The sequence below is a fragment of the Giardia intestinalis genome, chromosome 2 (genome assembly GCF_000002435.2).
Source record: "Giardia intestinalis strain WB C6 chromosome 2, whole genome shotgun sequence".
NCBI lineage: Eukaryota > Fornicata > Diplomonadida > Hexamitidae > Giardia > Giardia duodenalis.
The window spans coordinates 1-22,427 of record NC_051857.1 but is presented as its reverse complement, the minus strand read 5'-3'; the positions used below and the strand labels follow the sequence as shown (position 1 = coordinate 22,427).

Below are 22,427 nucleotides of genomic sequence, written 5' to 3'. Positions count from 1 at the left end.
CCTGCTGTGCGACGAGAGTATGGCTCCACCTGCCATGCGAAGTTGTCATGTTGGATGGCAAGCGCTGAACCAGGCAGCCAGAGGATGGTCTGTGACTCTGCTGGGTCAGCCTGTGCCCGTTCTGGAGCATATGACATAAGTGGTGGCGTCTATAATGCGTTCTCTGTCCACGTGAGAAGCAGGTCCTCTTCGATAGAGTCAAGTTCCCATTGCATGTGCCCAGACAACCTTTCAAGGTAGCAGCCTGCGAGTGCATGGTGTTTGGGTGTGCTTGCCTTGTTATCAATATCGGCAGCTGTATAGGCAGCCCTTGTCAGTGTCCCTCTTTTCTTCGTCAGTCAACGCACTAATCTTTGCAGAGGCACATGGATGCCTCTCTGCAATGCAGGTCTGTAAGTGCTGCAAAGGTCTGCGAGAACATAGCTCCTGCTTGACCATAGATTGCCAGACCGGCCCGTCCTGCAGCTGCAGAGGGGCCGCATTCAGTGCATGGGATCCGCGGTCTGGTCTCTAGGTACCTGTACAGCACTGTTGGTCACTTGTGAAGCTATGGACAGGGCGTGCTACTGGGTAAACCGAGCATCCATCCACACGCCTGATGCTTAGCGCACCGGCTGAAACCCTTCTGTCCGTACTAGCAAGAACAGACACCGAGCAGACCCATTAATGACGGTTTACTATCTAAGTACACAGCTAAGTCTATGCCTTCCCGCGGTAAAGGAACCACCAGCAGAGAAAGCCTACAAGCCCCCCGACGACAACAATCACAGCGACGGAGATACCGGCTATGGCGCCTGTGCTGAGGCCGCTCTTGTTGACGCTTCCACCAGTGCCTGCTTCTGATTCTAAGCATATGACTGAACTGCCAGATGATGACACACATTGCTTGCATCCAGAGATCTTCTCTGAGCACTTCTTGCATAACCCATCAGTGGTATCGTCACCGTTTTCCTTGTAATACCCAGTGGCACAAGTCTTACACTTATCAGCCGCATCTGCAGTCGAGCACGTAGCACAAGTAGAATGGCACTCCCCACAGGCCCCACCTTGTGCCTGTAGTCCGTTGGCACACGTCTGACATGTTCCTCCCTGTGCACTACTACACACTTGTTTACCAGGCTGTCTATCTGTCTGATAGCAGCCGCCGTCCTTGAGGAAGTAGTTAGCAGCGCATTGAGTGCATGCTCCATTACTCACCGTAGTGCAAAATCGTGTTCGCGTATTGGCCGCACAGTTGCCGTTCAAGGGGGCCTGAGTGGAGGTCTTGCACTTTGAGCAGTATGCAGTTCCTCCTATTTGGGCTCCACATGTCTCACAGCCAGTGCCATCTGCAGACACTTTGCACGCATCCCCGCAGGCGCCTCCGTTATTAGGATTGCTGTCATCTGTATATGTCAGTTTCTTCCCAGCAGGACAGGCACTGCACTGATTAGAAGCAGCACCCTTGCACTCTGCGCACGCATCGTTGCACTTCTTGCACTTCCTTTCGTTAGTATCTCCGTAGTATCCGCTGATGGCTGTGCAGTCAGATACGCACTGACTAGTTGGAGTGAGATAGTTGCCGTCATTACATTCAGTGCAGACCTCGTTGTCTGTTTTGGGGTTGTCACAGGCCTTGCAGTTCGGAACCGTGCACTCGGCCGACACTGGGTTGCACTGCTTCGTGTTGCTATCGAGGTTGAAGTTAGAGTTGCACTCCTCGCACTCCGCGGGCTTTCCTTGGGCGCACCGCTTGCAGTTCGGAACCGTGCACTCGGACCCTGCGCCGTAGACAGCAGAGCTATCAGGGCACACGTCAATCGGCACGTGGCCTGCTCTGCACTGGCCGGTTGCGCAGTTGGCCAGCACGGTTGCACAAACTAGGAGAAATCCTACCAACATTAGCCGGGTTCGTGTGCCACTGCTCTTCCGTCAGGCTGGTGCATTGGCCGCGAGCAGTGAGAGACAACCGCTCTTGCTCTCCTTGATCGGTTGGACCGGAGAAGGATACGATAGGAGCACGCCCACCGGAGGCCAGTTGATAGTGCAGTTCTCTCTGGCTTCCATAGGAACAGGATGAGTGAGGACCAGACTTAGATCGCACCTCTCCTGTGGAATGATCGTTCGGGGTGCACTCCTGTACATTGCTGTGGGGTGCTCGTCGGCTTCCTCTGCGGGGGCTGGTGTCTCGGTAGTAAACGCACTGCTGAATCCTGCCCGTGACTTTCTGGGCACTGGTCGCGAGGGAGCCCCTGGTGCGTGATGGGTTCTAAAAATGCGGTGAGCACGGGTGATCCTGTAGGGCATGCAGCCTCAGAAGAGAGCACCGACAGGCCAGCGCTGGAGGGGCACTAGACCCTGCGTGGCCCACGTGGATGAGTGGCGGAGGAGGGCAGAGAACGCGGGCGAGTGCTGCTAGATGGCCGTGCACACGTGGAATGGCCATGACTGCACAGTCGAGGGAGCTGGCGCAGAGTACTAGTAATGCGCGATGGTCACGAATAGCCAGGACAGACAGGGTGCCATGGCATGCAAGGGCGCTCCACAGTGTACGGGATGACGTGTCTGCTGCTATGGACACAGACTCGGGAAGTGAGGCTAGCAGAGGCCTGCACTTTCTTGTAACCTCTGAGGGTGTGGCCCAATCACTCGTTCAATCCGATCGCTTGGTCTTATTTTTGGAAACAAACTGTCATGGCTGACGGCGATGACCACGCAGCCAGCTCCCAAACATCGGCCCCCAGCATCCCACAATTCGTCATTGAGGAACTCCACGAGCGGTTGGATGGCGTGCTGGGCAGAGGAGTTACAGGTGTAGTCTACTCCCTCGAGGGCTATCCAAACCTCGCCGTGAAGGAGATCCTCCTCGACGGCCTGGGCAAGAGCAACGTGGACGCTATTAGACTCGAGCTGGCCACCCTCCCCGACCTCTCCCACCCAGGGATCCTCAAGTACCATCAAGTGGTTGAGGACGAGGGCTTCATTTACATCGTCATGAATCGCCACGACAAGACCCTCGAGCAAGTGTTTATCGACTGCAAGCGGAGGAAGACCCCCGTCTCTCCCGAGCTGGTCCTCTCCATTCTGAGACAGCTCGCCGCCGCCCTCGCCTACCTCCACGGCGTCAGCGGAGTGGGTGCCGACGGTCGCCCCTACAAGGGCCTCGTCCACCGCGACCTCAAGCTTGCGAACGTCCTCGTCAGCGCAGATGGTGAACACTTCATCATCGCCGACTTCGGCCTCTGCAAGGACGCCCTGAGATGCGGGAGCACCATTGCAGGCACGGCAGTATACATGGCCCCCGAGGCGCTCCTCCGTAATGAGGCCAGCCCCGCCTCTGACGTATGGAGCCTCGGGGTCATCATTTATGAATTAGTAACTCTGAGGAGACCGGACTTCCTAGAAGGCAAAGACCCAAAAGACGTCTTCGTCGACGGGTGGAGGCCCGATCTGAGCGGTGTCACCGATGGCTTCATGCAGAATGTTCTGGAGAGGATATTCGTGCTGGAACCAGAGGAAAGACTGACAGCCAAAGAGCTGCATGAGATGCTCACCACATCTAATGTCCCAGTTAATGAGCTGGGACATCGGTATGTGGCACTAGAAGGCAAGTGCAGCGCCTTGGAGACTGCTCTGAATACTGCTAATGCTAGGATTACACTTCTGGAGGAGGATGCAAAGGCCAAGCTGGACAGGATCACCGCTCTTGAGGCAGCCCTCGACGCCAGGTCTGCTGAGACTGCCTCTCTCAAGGACGCGCTAGAGACGAAGGCTGCTAGGATCGACGCACTCGAGAAGGACGCAAGGGCGAGGGAGGACAAGGTCGCCGCCCTTGAGAAGGATCTCGGAGTAAGGTCTACTAAGATAGACGCGCTCGAGAAGGATATCAATACTAAGGCGGACAGGATTAGTGCCCTTGAGAAGGACCTCAGTGCTAAGTCTGCTAGGATCGACGCGTTCGAAAACCAGGGTAAAGAGCATCTGGCCATGATTAAGGCACTGGAGAGCAAGATTGCACAATTCAACAATGGAATGAATGCAGCTGACCCCCAGTCCGACTTTCTCCTACTCCCCAGGTTGATACGCGCTGCACACATGAACTGCACAGAGACCGTCCGGGTGCTGCTTGAGGAAGGAGTCCGCACCGGCCAGCGTGACAAGCAGAAGATGACGGCCCTCATGCATGCAGCCCAGCAGGGGCACGGTGGGCCTGTTGAGCTGCTTGTTGAGAAGGAGAAGGGCCTCAGGGACAAGAACGGCTGGACTGCCCTCATGCACGCCATACATAATAGCCATTCAAAGGTGGCTAGGATCCTCGTCCCTCATGAGCACGGGAAGAGAAACAACAACGGCCGGACTGCCCTGGTGATGGCCGTGGCCAATTCATGTGTAGAGACCGTTAGGGCACTTGTCGAGTTTGAGCATGGTCTTCGAGATTCGCATGGCCACACAGCTCTGATGATCGCCGCGGAGAAGGGCCATGCAGAGATCGCCTCCCTCTTGGTCCCGCACGAAAAGGGCCTGACCGACAGCAGAGGCAGCACCGCTCTGATGATCGCCGTGGCCAGCTCGCACGCCGAGGCTGCTAGGGCGATCGCTGAGCACGAGCACAGCTCTAGAGACCCGCAGGGCCGCACCGCCCTGATGATTGCCGCACAGCAGGGAAGTCTTGAGATTGTCAGGGCCCTCGTCGAGCACGAGAAGGGGCTGAAGGACAACACTGGCTGCACGGCTCTTTCCTACGCAGCCCGGGCCGGCCACCGCGATGTCACAATGCTCCTCATGGACTATGAAAAGGACGCCGCCGGCTGGACGATGCTCATGTGCGCCGCGGCCCTCGGAGATATAGACATGGCGTCCCGGCACCTCGATGAGAAGGGCCAGAGGGACAAGCGGGGCCAGACAGCCCTCATCATTGCTGCTCAGAACGGAAGGGACGAGGTCGTGAAGCTCCTGATGAAGCACGAGAGCGGTGTCTCCGGCTGGACGGGCCTCATCTACTCTGCATACCTCGGGGACACGGATGGGGTCAGGGAGAACGTCCACGAGAAGGGGTGCACCGACATCACTTGGATGACGGCGCTCATGCGGGCTGCACAGCGAGGCCACCAGGGAGCAGTGGAGTTCCTCCTCGAGCACGAGAAGGGGATGAAGGACAAGGACGGTAACACGGCCTTCATGTATGCTCTTAAGAATCAGCACACAGACATAGCTCTGCTTCTTCGCGAGCATGAGGCCCCCTCGTGGACCCTTCTGATGTGCGCGGCCTTCACTGGAGACGCTACCATGGCGAGGAGGCACCTCCATGAGAGAGACGTGAAGAACAGTGACGATGAGACTGCGCTGATGATTGCTGCAAGGGAAGGATACAGAGATATTATCGAGCTCCTCGATCCCACAGATGAAGATGGCGTCACTGCACTTATGAGAGCCGCAGCCAGAGGAGACACCAAAACGACTGAGCTACTTATACCAGTCCAGAAAGGAATGAAGGATAGAGGTGGGGACACGGCCCTCATGTACGCCCTCAGGAACAGGCATATAGACACGGCGGTGGTGCTCGGCAAACATGAAGACTCATCCTGGACCCCACTCATGCGCGCGGCTCTCGCTGGGGACATCACAACAGTCAAGAAGTACCTCTCGGACAAAGACAAGAAGAACAGCGACGGCGAGACTGCGCTGACCATCGCCGCAAGGGCGGGGCACAAGGACGTCGTCGAGCTCCTTGATCCCACAGATGAGAATGGAGTCACTGCCCTCATGAGAGCCGCCGATAGAAACGATCCAGTAGCTGCAATGGCACTTGCTCCCCTCCAGGCAGGGCAGAGGGCGTCTGGATATTTCTATATAGGAAACCAGAGCATATACAATGTAACAGCTCTTATAATAGCAGCGGCACATAGCTACGCAGATATAGTGGAGCTACTCCTAGAGAAAGAGGGAGGCATGTATGATACTTCTGGACGGACAGCCCTCATGAGGGCAGCAGCGAATGGCCACCTAGAGTGTGTGAGACTCCTCGCAGAGAAGGAGAAGAACATAAACAGGAGTAGTCTCTTGGACATAGCCGAGGGCAATAGAGAGATGATGGCCCTCCTCTCAGAGTAGCCAGAGTAAACAACTATCGCCTCTACATCAGACCTTACACATCAGAGCCCCGCCACGCAGCAGGACTCCGGGGTCAGCAGCCTCTAGCGCGGGAGCGAACGCGGCTCAGGGAAGTCGGCAAGCCGGCTCCGTAACCTCGGGAAAAGGAGTGGCTCTGACGGCGCGCCGGGTCAGAACTGGAACGGACGCGGGGATCCCGACTGTTTACTAGAAACACAGCGTCGCGAGGGCCGCACCCGGCGCTGGCGCGACGTGATTTCTGCCCAGTGCCACGACCGTCACCGTGAAGCGATCCGCCGAAGCCCTGGTAAACGGCGGGAGTAACTATGACTCTCTTAAGGTAGCCAAATGCCTCGTCGGGCAATTTCCGACGTGCATGAATGGACCAACGAGGATCCCACTGTCCCGAGCCGCGCCTCCGCGAGCCTCCAGCCTCGGGAACGGGCGAGGGCCGGCCAGCGGGGCAAGAAGACCCTTTTGAGCTTGACTCCAGCCCGGGCCTGTGGGGCGGGGCGGCCGGCGCAGCGCACAGGGGAGGCCGCGCCCCTGAGACACCCTGACGGCCGCCGCCGCCCCGCTCACCCGGTCGCGCGGGGACCCGCCCGGGCGGGGAGTTCGGCTGGGGCGGCGCGCCTGCTACACCGGACCGCAGGCGTCCCACGGCGGGCTCAGCGAGGACGGAGACCTCCCGCGGAGCAGAAGGGCACAAGCCCGCCCGACCCGCGCCCCCCGTGCCGGCGCGGGCCGCGAAAGCGGGGCCTACCGATCCTTCGCCGCCCCGGCCGCGGGCGCGGAGGTGGCAGAAAAGTTACCACAGGGATAACTGGCTTGTGGCCGCCGAGCGCCCGCAGCGACGCGGCTTTTTGATCCTTCGATGTCGGCTCTTCCTACCGTCCGCGCGCACCGGCGCGGAAGCGTCGGATTGTTCACCCGTTCAAGGGATCGTGAGCTGGGTTTAGACCGTCGTGAGACAGGTTAGTTTTACCCTACTGGCCCCGGGGCCAGAGCACGGCGGGCCAGTACGAGAGGAACGCCCGCCGCGGGCCGCCAGCCCCGCGGTTGCCCGGCCGGGCAGCGCCGCGCCGCCGCGCCCGGGGGCCCTGCGCTGACCGCCTCTAAGCGCGCACCCCGCCTCGCGCCCCGCCCGGCCGCGCGCCCCAGCCCCGTGCCCCGTCGCCGAGCGGCCCCCGCCCGGGGAGACCACCCGGCGCGGCGCTCCTGTACGGCGCAGAGCCCTGCGATCGCCTGAGGGACGCGCCTGCAGAGCGCGGGGCGGGGCGCGCGGCCCACTTGCTCTGGGGGGGTGCGGGGCAGACAGACAGGCAGAGCGCGGAAAGAGAAGATTGAGGGAGTGCAGGGTGCCCCAAGGGGTGGCCAGGGGGCAGTGCACGCCCACCACCGGGTCTGCCTTGCACAGAGAGACCCGTGTGCGCAGGGGGGCGGCGCAGGACCGCAGGGGGCCCGGGGGAGGCGGCCCGGGGGATCCAGACAGAGAGGGCGGCAGGGAGGCCCAGCGCCTCCAGCAGGCCACGCACGACCGGGAGACACGCCCACGTGCGGGGACGGGCGCTGGGGAGGCCCGGTGCAGGAGACCGGGGGACCGCGGGGAGAGCGCGGAAGGACCCCCGGACGGCCCAGAGCAGCCGATCCCCCGGGCCAGTAAACACTCCGGTCTCTCCTGCGGCCTCCTGCGCCCCCGTGGCCCCGCTGCAGCCAGGCGCACGCACAGCACCCGGGGCTGCCCCAGTCGGTCCAGGGCCGGTCGGGGGCCCCTCCTCGGACCGCGCCCTTCCGGGGGGCCGCCCCCCACGCAGTGCCCTCCCGCTGCCAGCAATCATATAGGTTAGAGACGGACCGTATATAGCCACGGCTGCTGAGATCCCCGCGAGAAGCCGTTTCGGGCGGTCTCCCCGGAGAGGGCCCCCAGAGCGCCCGGATGCACAGTCAGCCTCCAATTCGATCGTTTTGCAGTCAAGGGCCTCCCCGGGGCACGGTGGACGGAGAACGAGGGGCGCGGATCTCCCGACCGGCAGGGGAGCCCGGGACACGCGGTCCGCACAGGAGGGTTTGCCGTGATATGCAGTCCTGCAGGGTCCGCCCGGGCTCCCCGGCGCTCCCCGCGGACCGGCCCCCCGGCCCCCCGGACGCCCCCAAGGGATTTCAAAAAAATGTGGTGCAGGGGGACTCCAGGGGGTGTGTGGGGGCGGCTTCGTCACGCACTATATAGGACAAGGTGCTTTATCTCGCGAGGGCCGGTTTTTTGGAGGGGGGCAGAGGGCCCCAAGGGAATCCAAAAAAGTGTGGTGCAGGCGGACCCGGGCCGGGCTGTGGGGGGCGGCCTCCGCCCGGCACTATAGGGGGGACCCCCGACACGGCATGGGCACGGAGGGGGCGGCCCCCGTGCCAGGCGGCGGCCCCCGCGCAGGGAGGCGCCCGGCCCGCGGCGCCCGCGCCCGGCCATCCGGTCGATCCTGCCGGAGCGCGACGCTCTCCCCAAGGACGAAGCCATGCATGCCCGCTCACCCGGGACGCGGCGGACGGCTCAGGACAACGGTTGCACCCCCCGCGGCGGTCCCTGCTAGCCGGACACCGCTGGCAACCCGGCGCCAAGACGTGCGCGCAAGGGCGGGCGCCCGCGGGCGAGCAGCGTGACGCAGCGACGGCCCGCCCGGGCTTCCGGGGCATCACCCGGTCGGCGCGGTCGCGGCGCGCCGAGGGCCCGACGCCTGGCGGAGAATCAGGGTTCGACTCCGGAGAGCGGGCCTGCGAGACGGCCCGCACATCCAAGGACGGCAGCAGGCGCGGAACTTGCCCAATGCGCGGCGCGCGAGGCAGCGACGGGGAGCGCGCGAGCGAGGCGGGCCCACAGCCCCCGCCGCGGAGCCGAGGGCAAGGTCTGGTGCCAGCAGCCGCGGTAATTCCAGCTCGGCGAGCGTCGCGCGGCGCTGCTGCAGTTGAAACGCCCGTAGTTGGCCCCCCGCCGCCACGAGGAAACGGGAGCGCTCCAGGCAGGCCCGTTGGACCCGCCGCGTGGGACCGCGCAGCGGGCGCGGCGCGCCGCGGCAGCCCCGAGGAGAGCGGGCGGGGGCACCGGTACCGGCCGGGGACGGGTGAAACAGGATGATCCCGCCGAGACCGCCGGCCGCGCAGGCGCCTGCCAAGACCGCCTCTGTCAATCAAGGGCGAAGGCCGGGGGCTAGAAGGCGATCAGACACCACCGTATTCCCGGCCGTAAACGGTGCCGCCCCGCGGCCGGCGCGCGCGTCCCGCCGGCCGCCCAGGGAAACCGGGAGGCTCCGGGCTCTGGGGGGAGTATGGCCGCAAGGCTGAAACTTGAAGGCATTGACGGAGGGGTACCACCAGACGTGGAGTCTGCGGCTCAATCTGACTCAACGCGCGCACCTCACCAGGCCCGGACGCGCGGAGGACCGACAGCCGGGCGCGCTTTCGCGATCGCGCGGGCGGTGGTGCATGGCCGCTCCCAGCCCGTGGCGCGAGCCGTCTGCTCCATTGCGACAACGAGCGAGACCCCGGCCGCGGGCGCCGCGGGACGGCCCGCGCGAGCGGGAGGACGGCGGGGCGATAGCAGGTCTGTGATGCCCTCAGACGCCCTGGGCCGCACGCGCGCTACACTGGCGGGGCCAGCCGGCGCCCGCGAGGACGCGCGGAGCCCCCGCCGTGGCCGGGACCGCGGGCTGGAACGCCCCCGCGCACCAGGAATGTCTTGTAGGCGCCCGCCCCCACCGCGCGCCGGACGCGTCCCTGCCCCTTGTACACACCGCCCGTCGCTCCTACCGACTGGGCGCGGCGGCGAGCGCCCCGGACGCGCGAAGGGCCGCGAGCCCCCGCGCCTGGAGGAAGGAGAAGTCGTAACAAGGTATCCGTAGGTGAACCTGCGGATGGATCCCTCGCGCGCCCCGCGCGTCGCCCCCGCGGCCCGGTCGGCCCCCGAACGCCCCGCCGGCGGATGCCTCGGCCCGGGCGGCGACGAAGAGCGCGGCGGAGCGCGAGACGCGGTGCGGACCCGCCCGCCCCGAGAAGCACCGACCCTCGAACGCAGCGCGCCCCGGCGCCGCCGCCTCGGCGCCCGCCGCGTGCCGCGCGCCGCGCCGCAGAGAGCGCCCCGGGGCGGTCCCGCCGGGCTGCGCGGCCCGAGGCGGCGGGGGCGACGGGCGGAACTTAAGCATATCAGTACGCCCCGGAGGAGAAACCAACCGGGATTCCCCGTAGCGGCGAGCGACGCGGGAGGAGCCCGCCCCGAAGGCGCGCTGTGGGGCGCAGGCGCAGGCCCGCCGCGAGGGGGCCCGAGGGCCCCGCCCGAGAGGGTGCAAGCCCCGTACGGCGGCCGCCGGGCCTGCGCGGCGAGTAGCGCTGCTTGAGCGTGCAGCGCGAAGGGAGGCGCGGCCCTTCCAAGGCTAAATACGCCCCGGGACCGATAGCGGACCAAGTAGCGCGAGCGAACGGTGAAAAGGACGCCCTGCGGCCGCTCAAAAGACCTGAACCCGGCCGGCCGCCGGCCCGCCGGCCCCGTCTCGAAACACGGACCGAGGAGCCACGCGCCGCGGCGAGCCCGAGGGAGCCCCCGCGGCGGAGCGAGCGCGAGACGCCCCGGGCCCGCCTGCCCCTGCGGGCGTGCGCGGGCCGAGCCGCGGCGCGTGGGCCCGAAAGGCGGTGATCTATGCCCGGCGAGGGCGAGGCCGGGCGAAAGCCTGGTGGAGGCCCGCCGCGGTGCTGACGCGCAGATCGCTCGTCGGAGCCGGGCATGGGGGCGAAAGACTCATCGAACCGCCTGGTAGCTGGTTGCCTCCGAAATGTCTCCCAGGACAGCCGCCGCCCCGCAGTTGCGGCCCGTAGAGCGCTGGCCGGCGGGAGCGGGGGGCCTGCCCCTCGCCCGCCCCCCAAACTCCGAAGGGCCGCGCCGCCCCGCCGCTGGCCTGGGCGGGGCGGGCGAATGCGGGCGGCGCGTGGGCCCCTCCTGGTAAGCAGGACGGGCGAGGCGGGACGATCCGGACGCCGGGCCAGGGTGCGCCGCCGGGGCCCGCGGAACGGCGTCGGCCGGTCCCGACAGCTGGAAGGTGGCCCCAGAAGTCGGCATCCTCCAGGGAGTGTGTAACAACCCACCAGCCGAATCGGCCGGCCCGGAAAATGGAGCGCGCCGGAGCCCCGGACCCGCGCCCGGCCGCCGCGCGCGGCGGGTAGGAGGCCGCAGAGGCCCCGGGGGCGAAGGCGGCGCGCAGGCCCCGCCGGACCGGCCTCTGGTGCAGATCTCGGCAGCAGTAGCCGCTACTCCGCGCCCCGGAGGACTGAGGGGGAGACGGGTTCCGCGGCGCCTGCATCTGGCCGCGGGTGACTCGGGCCTAAGCGGCGGGTGAAGACCGGGAAGGGGCGTGCCCGCCCGTCGAACGGGGAGCCGGCGGAGACTCCGGCAGGCGCGGCCCCCGCGGAGACGCCCGCCCCCCGGCGACGCGCACGGGGACCGCGGCGGGCGGCGCCCCGGCCCGCGAACGCCCCGCAGCCCCCGGACGCCTTGCGCGGAGAGGGGGGCCCGGGGGCGGACCCCGCGCGTCCCCGGCCGCCCCTGAAAAGCCGGGGGGCGCCGGCCGCGCGCCGTACCGACCGCAGCAGGACTCCGGGGTCAGCAGCCTCTAGCGCGGGAGCGAACGCGGCTCAGGGAAGTCGGCAAGCCGGCTCCGTAACCTCGGGAAAAGGAGTGGCTCTGACGGCGCGCCGGGTCAGAACTGGAACGGACGCGGGGATCCCGACTGTTTACTAGAAACACAGCGTCGCGAGGGCCGCACCCGGCGCTGGCGCGACGTGATTTCTGCCCAGTGCCACGACCGTCACCGTGAAGCGATCCGCCGAAGCCCTGGTAAACGGCGGGAGTAACTATGACTCTCTTAAGGTAGCCAAATGCCTCGTCGGGCAATTTCCGACGTGCATGAATGGACCAACGAGGATCCCACTGTCCCGAGCCGCGCCTCCGCGAGCCTCCAGCCTCGGGAACGGGCGAGGGCCGGCCAGCGGGGCAAGAAGACCCTTTTGAGCTTGACTCCAGCCCGGGCCTGTGGGGCGGGGCGGCCGGCGCAGCGCACAGGGGAGGCCGCGCCCCTGAGACACCCTGACGGCCGCCGCCGCCCCGCTCACCCGGTCGCGCGGGGACCCGCCCGGGCGGGGAGTTCGGCTGGGGCGGCGCGCCTGCTACACCGGACCGCAGGCGTCCCACGGCGGGCTCAGCGAGGACGGAGACCTCCCGCGGAGCAGAAGGGCACAAGCCCGCCCGACCCGCGCCCCCCGTGCCGGCGCGGGCCGCGAAAGCGGGGCCTACCGATCCTTCGCCGCCCCGGCCGCGGGCGCGGAGGTGGCAGAAAAGTTACCACAGGGATAACTGGCTTGTGGCCGCCGAGCGCCCGCAGCGACGCGGCTTTTTGATCCTTCGATGTCGGCTCTTCCTACCGTCCGCGCGCACCGGCGCGGAAGCGTCGGATTGTTCACCCGTTCAAGGGATCGTGAGCTGGGTTTAGACCGTCGTGAGACAGGTTAGTTTTACCCTACTGGCCCCGGGGCCAGAGCACGGCGGGCCAGTACGAGAGGAACGCCCGCCGCGGGCCGCCAGCCCCGCGGTTGCCCGGCCGGGCAGCGCCGCGCCGCCGCGCCCGGGGGCCCTGCGCTGACCGCCTCTAAGCGCGCACCCCGCCTCGCGCCCCGCCCGGCCGCGCGCCCCAGCCCCGTGCCCCGTCGCCGAGCGGCCCCCGCCCGGGGAGACCACCCGGCGCGGCGCTCCTGTACGGCGCAGAGCCCTGCGATCGCCTGAGGGACGCGCCTGCAGAGCGCGGGGCGGGGCGCGCGGCCCACTTGCTCTGGGGGGGTGCGGGGCAGACAGACAGGCAGAGCGCGGAAAGAGAAGATTGAGGGAGTGCAGGGTGCCCCAAGGGGTGGCCAGGGGGCAGTGCACGCCCACCACCGGGTCTGCCTTGCACAGAGAGACGCCCGTGTGCGCAGGGGGGCGGCGCAGGACCGCAGGGGGCCCGGGGGAGGCGGCCCGGGGGATCCAGACAGAGAGGGCGGCAGGGAGGCCCAGCGCCTCCAGCAGGCCACGCACGACCGGGAGACACGCCCACGTGCGGGGACGGGCGCTGGGGAGGCCCGGTGCAGGAGACCGGGGGACCGCGGGGAGAGCGCGGAAGGACCCCCGGACGGCCCAGAGCAGCCGATCCCCCGGGCCAGTAAACACTCCGGTCTCTCCTGCGGCCTCCTGCGCCCCCGTGGCCCCGCTGCAGCCAGGCGCACGCACAGCACCCGGGGCTGCCCCAGTCGGTCCAGGGCCGGTCGGGGGCCCCTCCTCGGACCGCGCCCTTCCGGGGGGCCGCCCCCCACGCAGTGCCCTCCCGCTGCCAGCAATCATATAGGTTAGAGACGGACCGTATATAGCCACGGCTGCTGAGATCCCCGCGAGAAGCCGTTTCGGGCGGTCTCCCCGGAGAGGGCCCCCAGAGCGCCCGGATGCACAATCAGCCTCCAATTCGATCGTTTTGCAGTCAAGGGCCTCCCCGGGGCACGGTGGACGGAGAACGAGGGGCGCGGATCTCCCGACCGGCAGGGAGCCCGGGACACGCGGTCCGCACAGGAGGGTTTGCCGTGATATGCAGTCCTGCAGGGTCCGCCCGGGCTCCCCGGCGCTCCCCGCGGACCGGCCCCCCGGCCCCCCGGACGCCCCCAAGGGATTTCAAAAAAATGTGGTGCAGGGGGACTCCAGGGGGTGTGTGGGGGGCGGCTTCTGTCACGCACTATATAGGACAAGGTGCTTTATCTCGCGAGGGCCGGTTTTTTGGAGGGGGGCAGAGGGCCCCAAGGGAATCCAAAAAAGTGTGGTGCAGGCGGACCCGGGCCGGGCTGTGGGGGGCGGCCTCCGCCCGGCACTATAGGGGGGACCCCCGACACGGCATGGGCACGGAGGGGGCGGCCCCCGTGCCAGGCGGCGGCCCCCGCGCAGGGAGGCGCCCGGCCCGCGGCGCCCGCGCCCGGCCATCCGGTCGATCCTGCCGGAGCGCGACGCTCTCCCCAAGGACGAAGCCATGCATGCCCGCTCACCCGGGACGCGGCGGACGGCTCAGGACAACGGTTGCACCCCCCGCGGCGGTCCCTGCTAGCCGGACACCGCTGGCAACCCGGCGCCAAGACGTGCGCGCAAGGGCGGGCGCCCGCGGGCGAGCAGCGTGACGCAGCGACGGCCCGCCCGGGCTTCCGGGGCATCACCCGGTCGGCGCGGTCGCGGCGCGCCGAGGGCCCGACGCCTGGCGGAGAATCAGGGTTCGACTCCGGAGAGCGGGCCTGCGAGACGGCCCGCACATCCAAGGACGGCAGCAGGCGCGGAACTTGCCCAATGCGCGGCGCGCGAGGCAGCGACGGGGAGCGCGCGAGCGAGGCGGGCCCACAGCCCCCGCCGCGGAGCCGAGGGCAAGGTCTGGTGCCAGCAGCCGCGGTAATTCCAGCTCGGCGAGCGTCGCGCGGCGCTGCTGCAGTTGAAACGCCCGTAGTTGGCCCCCCGCCGCCACGAGGAAACGGGAGCGCTCCAGGCAGGCCCGTTGGACCCGCCGCGTGGGACCGCGCAGCGGGCGCGGCGCGCCGCGGCAGCCCCGAGGAGAGCGGGCGGGGGCACCGGTACCGGCCGGGGACGGGTGAAACAGGATGATCCCGCCGAGACCGCCGGCCGCGCAGGCGCCTGCCAAGACCGCCTCTGTCAATCAAGGGCGAAGGCCGGGGGCTAGAAGGCGATCAGACACCACCGTATTCCCGGCCGTAAACGGTGCCGCCCCGCGGCCGGCGCGCGCGTCCCGCCGGCCGCCCAGGGAAACCGGGAGGCTCCGGGCTCTGGGGGGAGTATGGCCGCAAGGCTGAAACTTGAAGGCATTGACGGAGGGGTACCACCAGACGTGGAGTCTGCGGCTCAATCTGACTCAACGCGCGCACCTCACCAGGCCCGGACGCGCGGAGGACCGACAGCCGGGCGCGCTTTCGCGATCGCGCGGGCGGTGGTGCATGGCCGCTCCCAGCCCGTGGCGCGAGCCGTCTGCTCCATTGCGACAACGAGCGAGACCCCGGCCGCGGGCGCCGCGGGACGGCCCGCGCGAGCGGGAGGACGGCGGGGCGATAGCAGGTCTGTGATGCCCTCAGACGCCCTGGGCCGCACGCGCGCTACACTGGCGGGGCCAGCCGGCGCCCGCGAGGACGCGCGGAGCCCCCGCCGTGGCCGGGACCGCGGGCTGGAACGCCCCCGCGCACCAGGAATGTCTTGTAGGCGCCCGCCCCCACCGCGCGCCGGACGCGTCCCTGCCCCTTGTACACACCGCCCGTCGCTCCTACCGACTGGGCGCGGCGGCGAGCGCCCCGGACGCGCGAAGGGCCGCGAGCCCCCGCGCCTGGAGGAAGGAGAAGTCGTAACAAGGTATCCGTAGGTGAACCTGCGGATGGATCCCTCGCGCGCCCCGCGCGTCGCCCCCGCGGCCCGGTCGGCCCCCGAACGCCCCGCCGGCGGATGCCTCGGCCCGGGCGGCGACGAAGAGCGCGGCGGAGCGCGAGACGCGGTGCGGACCCGCCCGCCCCGAGAAGCACCGACCCTCGAACGCAGCGCGCCCCGGCGCCGCCGCCTCGGCGCCCGCCGCGTGCCGCGCGCCGCGCCGCAGAGAGCGCCCCGGGGCGGTCCCGCCGGGCTGCGCGGCCCGAGGCGGCGGGGGCGACGGGCGGAACTTAAGCATATCAGTACGCCCCGGAGGAGAAACCAACCGGGATTCCCCGTAGCGGCGAGCGACGCGGGAGGAGCCCGCCCCGAAGGCGCGCTGTGGGGCGCAGGCGCAGGCCCGCCGCGAGGGGGCCCGAGGGCCCCGCCCGAGAGGGTGCAAGCCCCGTACGGCGGCCGCCGGGCCTGCGCGGCGAGTAGCGCTGCTTGAGCGTGCAGCGCGAAGGGAGGCGCGGCCCTTCCAAGGCTAAATACGCCCCGGGACCGATAGCGGACCAAGTAGCGCGAGCGAACGGTGAAAAGGACGCCCTGCGGCCGCTCAAAAGACCTGAACCCGGCCGGCCGCCGGCCCGCCGGCCCCGTCTCGAAACACGGACCGAGGAGCCACGCGCCGCGGCGAGCCCGAGGGAGCCCCCGCGGCGGAGCGAGCGCGAGACGCCCCGGGCCCGCCGCCCCTGCGGGCGTGCGCGGGCCGAGCCGCGGCGCGTGGGCCCGAAGGCGGTGATCTATGCCCGGCGAGGGCGAGGCCGGGCGAAAGCCGGTGGAGGCCCGCCGCGGTGCTGACGCGCAGATCGCTCGTCGGAGCCGGGCATGGGGGCGAAAGACTCATCGAACCGCCTGGTGCTGGTTGCCTCCGAAATGTCTCCCAGGACAGCCGCCGCCCCGCAGTTGCGGCCCGTAGAGCGCTGGCCGGCGGGAGCGGGGGGCCTGCCCCTCGCCCGCCCCCCAAACTCCGAAGGGCCGCGCCGCCCCGCCGCTGGCCTGGGGGCCTCTGCGGCCTCCTACCCGCCGCGCGCGGCGGCCGGGCGCGGGTCCGGGGCTCCGGCGCGCTCCATTTTCCGGGCCGGCCGATTCGGCTGGTGGGTTGTTACACACTCCCTGGAGGATGCCGACTTCTGGGGCCACCTTCCAGCTGTCGGGACCGGCCGACGCCGTTCCGCGGGCCCCGGCGGCGCACCCTGGCCCGGCGTCCGGATCGTCCCGCCTCGCCCGTCCTGCTTACCAGGAGGGGCCCACGCGCCGCCCGCATTCGCCCGCCCCGCCCAGGCCAGCGGCGGGGCGGCGCGGCCCTTCGGAGTTTGGGGGGCGGGCGAGGGGCAGGCCCCCCGCTCCCGCCGGCCAGCGCTCTACGGGCCGCAACTGCGGGGCGGCGGCTGTCCTGGGAGACATTTCGGAGGCAACCAGCTACCAGGCGGTTCGATGAGTCTTTCGCCCCCATGCCCGGCTCCGACGAGCGATCTGCGCGTCAGCACCGCGGCGGGCCTCCACCAGGCTTTCGCCCGGCCTCGCCCTCGCCGGGCATAGATCACCGCCTTTCGGGCCCACGCGCCGCGGCTCGGCCCGCGCACGCCCGCAGGGGCATGGCGGGCCCGGGGCGTCTCGCGCTCGCTCCGCCGCGGGGGCTCCCTCGGGCTCGCCGCGGCGCGTGGCTCCTCGGTCCGTGTTTCGAGACGGGGCCGGCGGGCCGGCGGCCGGCCGGGTTCAGGTCTTTTGAGCGGCCGCAGGGCGTCCTTTTCACCGTTCGCTCGCGCTACTTGGTCCGCTATCGGTCCCGGGGCGTATTTAGCCTTGGAAGGGCCGCGCCTCCCTTCGCGCTGCACGCTCAAGCAGCGCTACTCGCCGCGCAGGCCCGGCGGCCGCCGTACGGGGCTTGCACCCTCTCGGGCGGGGCCCTCGGGCCCCCTCGCGGCGGGCCTGCGCCTGCGCCCCACAGCGCGCCTTCGGGGCGGGCTCCTCCCGCGTCGCTCGCCGCTACGGGGAATCCCGGTTGGTTTCTCCTCCGGGGCGTACTGATATGCTTAAGTTCCGCCCGTCGCCCCCGCCGCCTCGGGCCGCGCAGCCCGGCGGGACCGCCCCGGGGCGCTCTCTGCGGCGCGGCGCGCGGCACGCGGCGGGCGCCGAGGCGGCGGCGCCGGGGCGCGCTGCGTTCGAGGGTCGGTGCTTCTCGGGGCGGGCGGGTCCGCACCGCGTCTCGCGCTCCGCCGCGCTCTTCGTCGCCGCCCGGGCCGAGGCATCCGCCGGCGGGGCGTTCGGGGGCCGACCGGGCCGCGGGGGCGACGCGCGGGGCGCGCGAGGGATCCATCCGCAGGTTCACCTACGGATACCTTGTTACGACTTCTCCTTCCTCCAGGCGCGGGGGCTCGCGGCCCTTCGCGCGTCCGGGGCGCTCGCCGCCGCGCCCAGTCGGTAGGAGCGACGGGCGGTGTGTACAAGGGGCAGGGACGCGTCCGGCGCGCGGTGGGGGCGGGCGCCTACAAGACATTCCTGGTGCGCGGGGGCGTTCCAGCCCGCGGTCCCGGCCACGGCGGGGGCTCCGCGCGTCCTCGCGGGCGCCGGCTGGCCCCGCCAGTGTAGCGCGCGTGCGGCCCAGGGCGTCTGAGGGCATCACAGACCTGCTATCGCCCCGCCGTCCTCCCGCTCGCGCGGGCCGTCCCGCGGCGCCCGCGGCCGGGGTCTCGCTCGTTGTCGCAATGGAGCAGACGGCTCGCGCCACGGGCTGGGAGCGGCCATGCACCACCGCCCGCGCGATCGCGAAAGCGCGCCCGGCTGTCGGTCCTCCGCGCGTCCGGGCCTGGTGAGGTGCGCGCGTTGAGTCAGATTGAGCCGCAGACTCCACGTCTGGTGGTACCCCTCCGTCAATGCCTTCAAGTTTCAGCCTTGCGGCCATACTCCCCCCAGAGCCCGGAGCCTCCCGGTTTCCCTGGGCGGCCGGCGGGACGCGCGCGCCGGCCGCGGGGCGGCACCGTTTACGGCCGGGAATACGGTGGTGTCTGATCGCCTTCTAGCCCCCGGCCTTCGCCCTTGATTGACAGAGGCGGTCTTGGCAGGCGCCTGCGCGGCCGGCGGTCTCGGCGGGATCATCCTGTTTCACCCGTCCCCGGCCGGTACCGGTGCCCCCGCCCGCTCTCCTCGGGGCTGCCGCGGCGCGCCGCGCCCGCTGCGCGGTCCCACGCGGCGGGTCCAACGGGCCTGCCTGGAGCGCTCCCGTTTCCTCGTGGCGGCGGGGGGCCAACTACGGGCGTTTCAACTGCAGCAGCGCCGCGCGACGCTCGCCGAGCTGGAATTACCGCGGCTGCTGGCACCAGACCTTGCCCTCGGCTCCGCGGCGGGGGCTGTGGGCCCGCCTCGCTCGCGCGCTCCCCGTCGCTGCCTCGCGCGCCGCGCATTGGGCAAGTTCCGCGCCTGCTGCCGTCCTTGGATGTGCGGGCCGTCTCGCAGGCCCGCTCTCCGGAGTCGAACCCTGATTCTCCGCCAGGCGTCGGGCCCTCGGCGCGCCGCGACCGCGCCGACCGGGTGATGCCCCGGAAGCCCGGGCGGGCCGTCGCTGCGTCACGCTGCTCGCCCGCGGGCGCCCGCCCTTGCGCGCACGTCTTGGCGCCGGGTTGCCAGCGGTGTCCGGCTAGCAGGGACCGCCGCGGGGGGTGCAACCGTTGTCCTGAGCCGTCCGCCGCGTCCCGGGTGAGCGGGCATGCATGGCTTCGTCCTTGGGGAGAGCGTCGCGCTCCGGCAGGATCGACCGGATGGCCGGGCGCGGGCGCCGCGGGCCGGGCGCCTCCCTGCGCGGGGGCCGCCGCCTGGCACGGGGGCCGCCCCCTCCGTGCCCATGCCGTGTCGGGGGTCCCCCCTATAGTGCCGGGCGGAGGCCGCCCCCCACAGCCCGGCCCGGGTCCGCCTGCACCACACTTTTTGGATTCCCTTGGGGCCCTCTGCCCCCCTCCAAAAAACCGGCCCTCGCGAGATAAAGCACCTTGTCCTATATAGTGCGTGACAGAAGCCGCCCCCACACACCCCCTGGAGTCCCCCTGCACCACATTTTTTTGAAATCCCTTGGGGGCGTCCGGGGGCCGGGGGGCCGGTCCGCGGGGAGCGCCGGGGAGCCCGGGCGGACCCTGCAGGACTGCATATCACGGCAAACCCTCCTGTGCGGACCGCGTGTCCCGGGCTCCCTGCCGGTCGGGAGATCCGCGCCCCTCGTTCTCCGTCCACCGTGCCCCGGGGAGGCCCTTGACTGCAAAACGATCGAATTGGAGGCTGATTGTGCATCCGGGCGCTCTGGGGGCCCTCTCCGGGGAGACCGCCCGAAACGACTTCTCGCGGGGATCTCAGCAGCCGTGGCTATATACGGTCCGTCTCTAACCTATATGATTGCTGGCAGCGGGAGGGCACTGCGTGGGGGGCGGCCCCCCGGAAGGGCGCGGTCCGAGGAGGGGCCCCCGACCGGCCCTGGACCGACTGGGGCAGCCCCGGGTGCTGTGCGTGCGCCTGGCTGCAGCGGGGCCACGGGGCGCAGGAGGCCGCAGGAGAGACCGGAGTGTTTACTGGCCCGGGGGATCGGCTGCTCTGGGCCGTCCGGGGGTCCTTCCGCGCTCTCCCCGCGGTCCCCCGGTCTCCTGCACCGGGCCTCCCCAGCGCCCGTCCCCGCACGTGGGCGTGTCTCCCGGTCGTGCGTGGCCTGCTGGAGGCGCTGGGCCTCCCTGCCGCCCTCTCTGTCTGGATCCCCCGGGCCGCCTCCCCCGGGCCCCCTGCGGTCCTGCGCCGCCCCCCTGCGCACACGGGCGTCTCTCTGTGCAAGGCAGACCCGGTGGTGGGCGTGCACTGCCCCCTGGCCACCCCTTGGGGCACCCTGCACTCCCTCAATCTTCTCTTTCCGCGCTCTGCCTGTCTGTCTGCCCCGCACCCCCCCAGAGCAAGTGGGCCGCGCGCCCCGCCCCGCGCTCTGCAGGCGCGTCCCTCAGGCGATCGCAGGGCTCTGCGCCGTACAGGAGCGCCGCGCCGGGTGGTCTCCCCGGGCGGGGGCCGCTCGGCGACGGGGCACGGGGCTGGGGCGCGCGGCCGGGCGGGGCGCGAGGCGGGGTGCGCGCTTAGAGGCGGTCAGCGCAGGGCCCCCGGGCGCGGCGGCGCGGCGCTGCCCGGCCGGGCAACCGCGGGGCTGGCGGCCCGCGGCGGGCGTTCCTCTCGTACTGGCCCGCCGTGCTCTGGCCCCGGGGCCAGTAGGGTAAAACTAACCTGTCTCACGACGGTCTAAACCCAGCTCACGATCCCTTGAACGGGTGAACAATCCGACGCTTCCGCGCCGGTGCGCGCGGACGGTAGGAAGAGCCGACATCGAAGGATCAAAAAGCCGCGTCGCTGCGGGCGCTCGGCGGCCACAAGCCAGTTATCCCTGTGGTAACTTTTCTGCCACCTCCGCGCCCGCGGCCGGGGCGGCGAAGGATCGGTAGGCCCCGCTTTCGCGGCCCGCGCCGGCACGGGGGGCGCGGGTCGGGCGGGCTTGTGCCCTTCTGCTCCGCGGGAGGTCTCCGTCCTCGCTGAGCCCGCCGTGGGACGCCTGCGGTCCGGTGTAGCAGGCGCGCCGCCCCAGCCGAACTCCCCGCCCGGGCGGGTCCCCGCGCGACCGGGTGAGCGGGGCGGCGGCGGCCGTCAGGGTGTCTCAGGGGCGCGGCCTCCCCTGTGCGCTGCGCCGGCCGCCCCGCCCCACAGGCCCGGGCTGGAGTCAAGCTCAAAAGGGTCTTCTTGCCCCGCTGGCCGGCCCTCGCCCGTTCCCGAGGCTGGAGGCTCGCGGAGGCGCGGCTCGGGACAGTGGGATCCTCGTTGGTCCATTCATGCACGTCGGAAATTGCCCGACGAGGCATTTGGCTACCTTAAGAGAGTCATAGTTACTCCCGCCGTTTACCAGGGCTTCGGCGGATCGCTTCACGGTGACGGTCGTGGCACTGGGCAGAAATCACGTCGCGCCAGCGCCGGGTGCGGCCCTCGCGACGCTGTGTTTCTAGTAAACAGTCGGGATCCCCGCGTCCGTTCCAGTTCTGACCCGGCGCGCCGTCAGAGCCACTCCTTTTCCCGAGGTTACGGAGCCGGCTTGCCGACTTCCCTGAGCCGCGTTCGCTCCCGCGCTAGAGGCTGCTGACCCCGGAGTCCTGCTGCGGTCGGTACGGCGCGCGGCCGGCGCCCCCCGGCTTTTCAGGGGCGGCCGGGGACGCGCGGGGTCCGCCCCCGGGCCCCCCTCTCCGCGCAAGGCGTCCGGGGGCTGCGGGGCGTTCGCGGGCCGGGGCGCCGCCCGCCGCGGTCCCCGTGCGCGTCGCCGGGGGCGGGCGTCTCCGCGGGGGCCGCGCCTGCCGGAGTCTCCGCCGGCTCCCCGTTCGACGGGCGGGCACGCCCCTTCCCGGTCTTCACCCGCCGCTTAGGCCCGAGTCACCCGCGGCCAGATGCAGGCGCCGCGGAACCCGTCTCCCCCTCAGTCCTCCGGGGCGCGGAGTAGCGGCTACTGCTGCCGAGATCTGCACCAGAGGCCGGTCCGGCGGGGCCTGCGCGCCGCCTTCGCCCCCGGGGCCTCTGCGGCCTCCTACCCGCCGCGCGCGGCGGCCGGGCGCGGGTCCGGGGCTCCGGCGCGCTCCATTTTCCGGGCCGGCCGATTCGGCTGGTGGGTTGTTACACACTCCCTGGAGGATGCCGACTTCTGGGGCCACCTTCCAGCTGTCGGGACCGGCCGACGCCGTTCCGCGGGCCCCGGCGGCGCACCCTGGCCCGGCGTCCGGATCGTCCCGCCTCGCCCGTCCTGCTTACCAGGAGGGGCCCACGCGCCGCCCGCATTCGCCCGCCCCGC

General features: G+C 70.0%; 2 protein-coding genes, 8 non-coding genes and 3 pseudogenes across 10 annotated transcripts; 8 read left to right on the top strand and 5 right to left on the bottom strand.

Annotated features, from left to right (window-relative positions):
• Positions 1-699: 699 nt before the first annotated feature.
• Positions 700-1,881, bottom strand: GL50803_00101589 (High cysteine membrane protein; the record flags this gene model as incomplete). The annotated part of the gene is made up of 1 exon (XM_001704503.1): positions 700-1,881. The coding sequence occupies one exon, from the start codon at positions 1,879-1,881 to the stop codon at positions 700-702; it is 1,182 nt and encodes a 393-aa protein (XP_001704555.1).
• A 792-nt stretch (positions 1,882-2,673) lies between these two features.
• GL50803_0041687 (Kinase, NEK) lies at positions 2,674-6,090 on the top strand (the record flags this gene model as incomplete). Its single annotated transcript, XM_001704504.2, has 1 exon — positions 2,674-6,090. One exon carries the CDS (start codon positions 2,674-2,676, stop codon positions 6,088-6,090), a length of 3,417 nt encoding a protein of 1,138 aa, XP_001704556.2.
• A 55-nt stretch (positions 6,091-6,145) lies between these two features.
• Positions 6,146-7,341, top strand: GL50803_00r0010 (28S rRNA; annotated as a pseudogene).
• A 1,207-nt stretch (positions 7,342-8,548) lies between these two features.
• Positions 8,549-9,997, top strand: GL50803_00r40031. Its single transcript, XR_005248678.1, has one exon. It is a non-coding gene; the product is annotated as an 18S ribosomal RNA (ribosomal RNA).
• A 40-nt stretch (positions 9,998-10,037) lies between these two features.
• On the top strand, positions 10,038-10,182 carry GL50803_00r40030. The gene has a single exon (XR_005248677.1). It is a non-coding gene; the product is annotated as a 5.8S ribosomal RNA (ribosomal RNA).
• A 68-nt stretch (positions 10,183-10,250) lies between these two features.
• GL50803_00r40029 lies at positions 10,251-12,903 on the top strand (the record flags this gene model as incomplete). The annotated part of the gene is made up of 1 exon (XR_005248676.1): positions 10,251-12,903. It is a non-coding gene; the product is annotated as a 28S ribosomal RNA (ribosomal RNA).
• A 1,210-nt stretch (positions 12,904-14,113) lies between these two features.
• Positions 14,114-15,562, top strand: GL50803_00r40028. The gene has a single exon (XR_005248675.1). It is a non-coding gene; the product is annotated as an 18S ribosomal RNA (ribosomal RNA).
• A 40-nt stretch (positions 15,563-15,602) lies between these two features.
• On the top strand, positions 15,603-15,747 carry GL50803_00r40027. Its single transcript, XR_005248674.1, has one exon. It is a non-coding gene; the product is annotated as a 5.8S ribosomal RNA (ribosomal RNA).
• A 68-nt stretch (positions 15,748-15,815) lies between these two features.
• Positions 15,816-16,592, top strand: GL50803_00r40026 (28S rRNA; annotated as a pseudogene).
• A 3-nt stretch (positions 16,593-16,595) lies between these two features.
• On the bottom strand, positions 16,596-17,645 carry GL50803_00r40025 (28S rRNA; annotated as a pseudogene).
• A 68-nt stretch (positions 17,646-17,713) lies between these two features.
• Positions 17,714-17,858, bottom strand: GL50803_00r40024. The gene has a single exon (XR_005248673.1). It is a non-coding gene; the product is annotated as a 5.8S ribosomal RNA (ribosomal RNA).
• A 40-nt stretch (positions 17,859-17,898) lies between these two features.
• Positions 17,899-19,347, bottom strand: GL50803_00r40023. The gene has a single exon (XR_005248672.1). It is a non-coding gene; the product is annotated as an 18S ribosomal RNA (ribosomal RNA).
• A 1,206-nt stretch (positions 19,348-20,553) lies between these two features.
• GL50803_00r40022 lies at positions 20,554-22,427 on the bottom strand (the record flags this gene model as incomplete). The annotated part of the gene is made up of 1 exon (XR_005248671.1): positions 20,554-22,427. It is a non-coding gene; the product is annotated as a 28S ribosomal RNA (ribosomal RNA).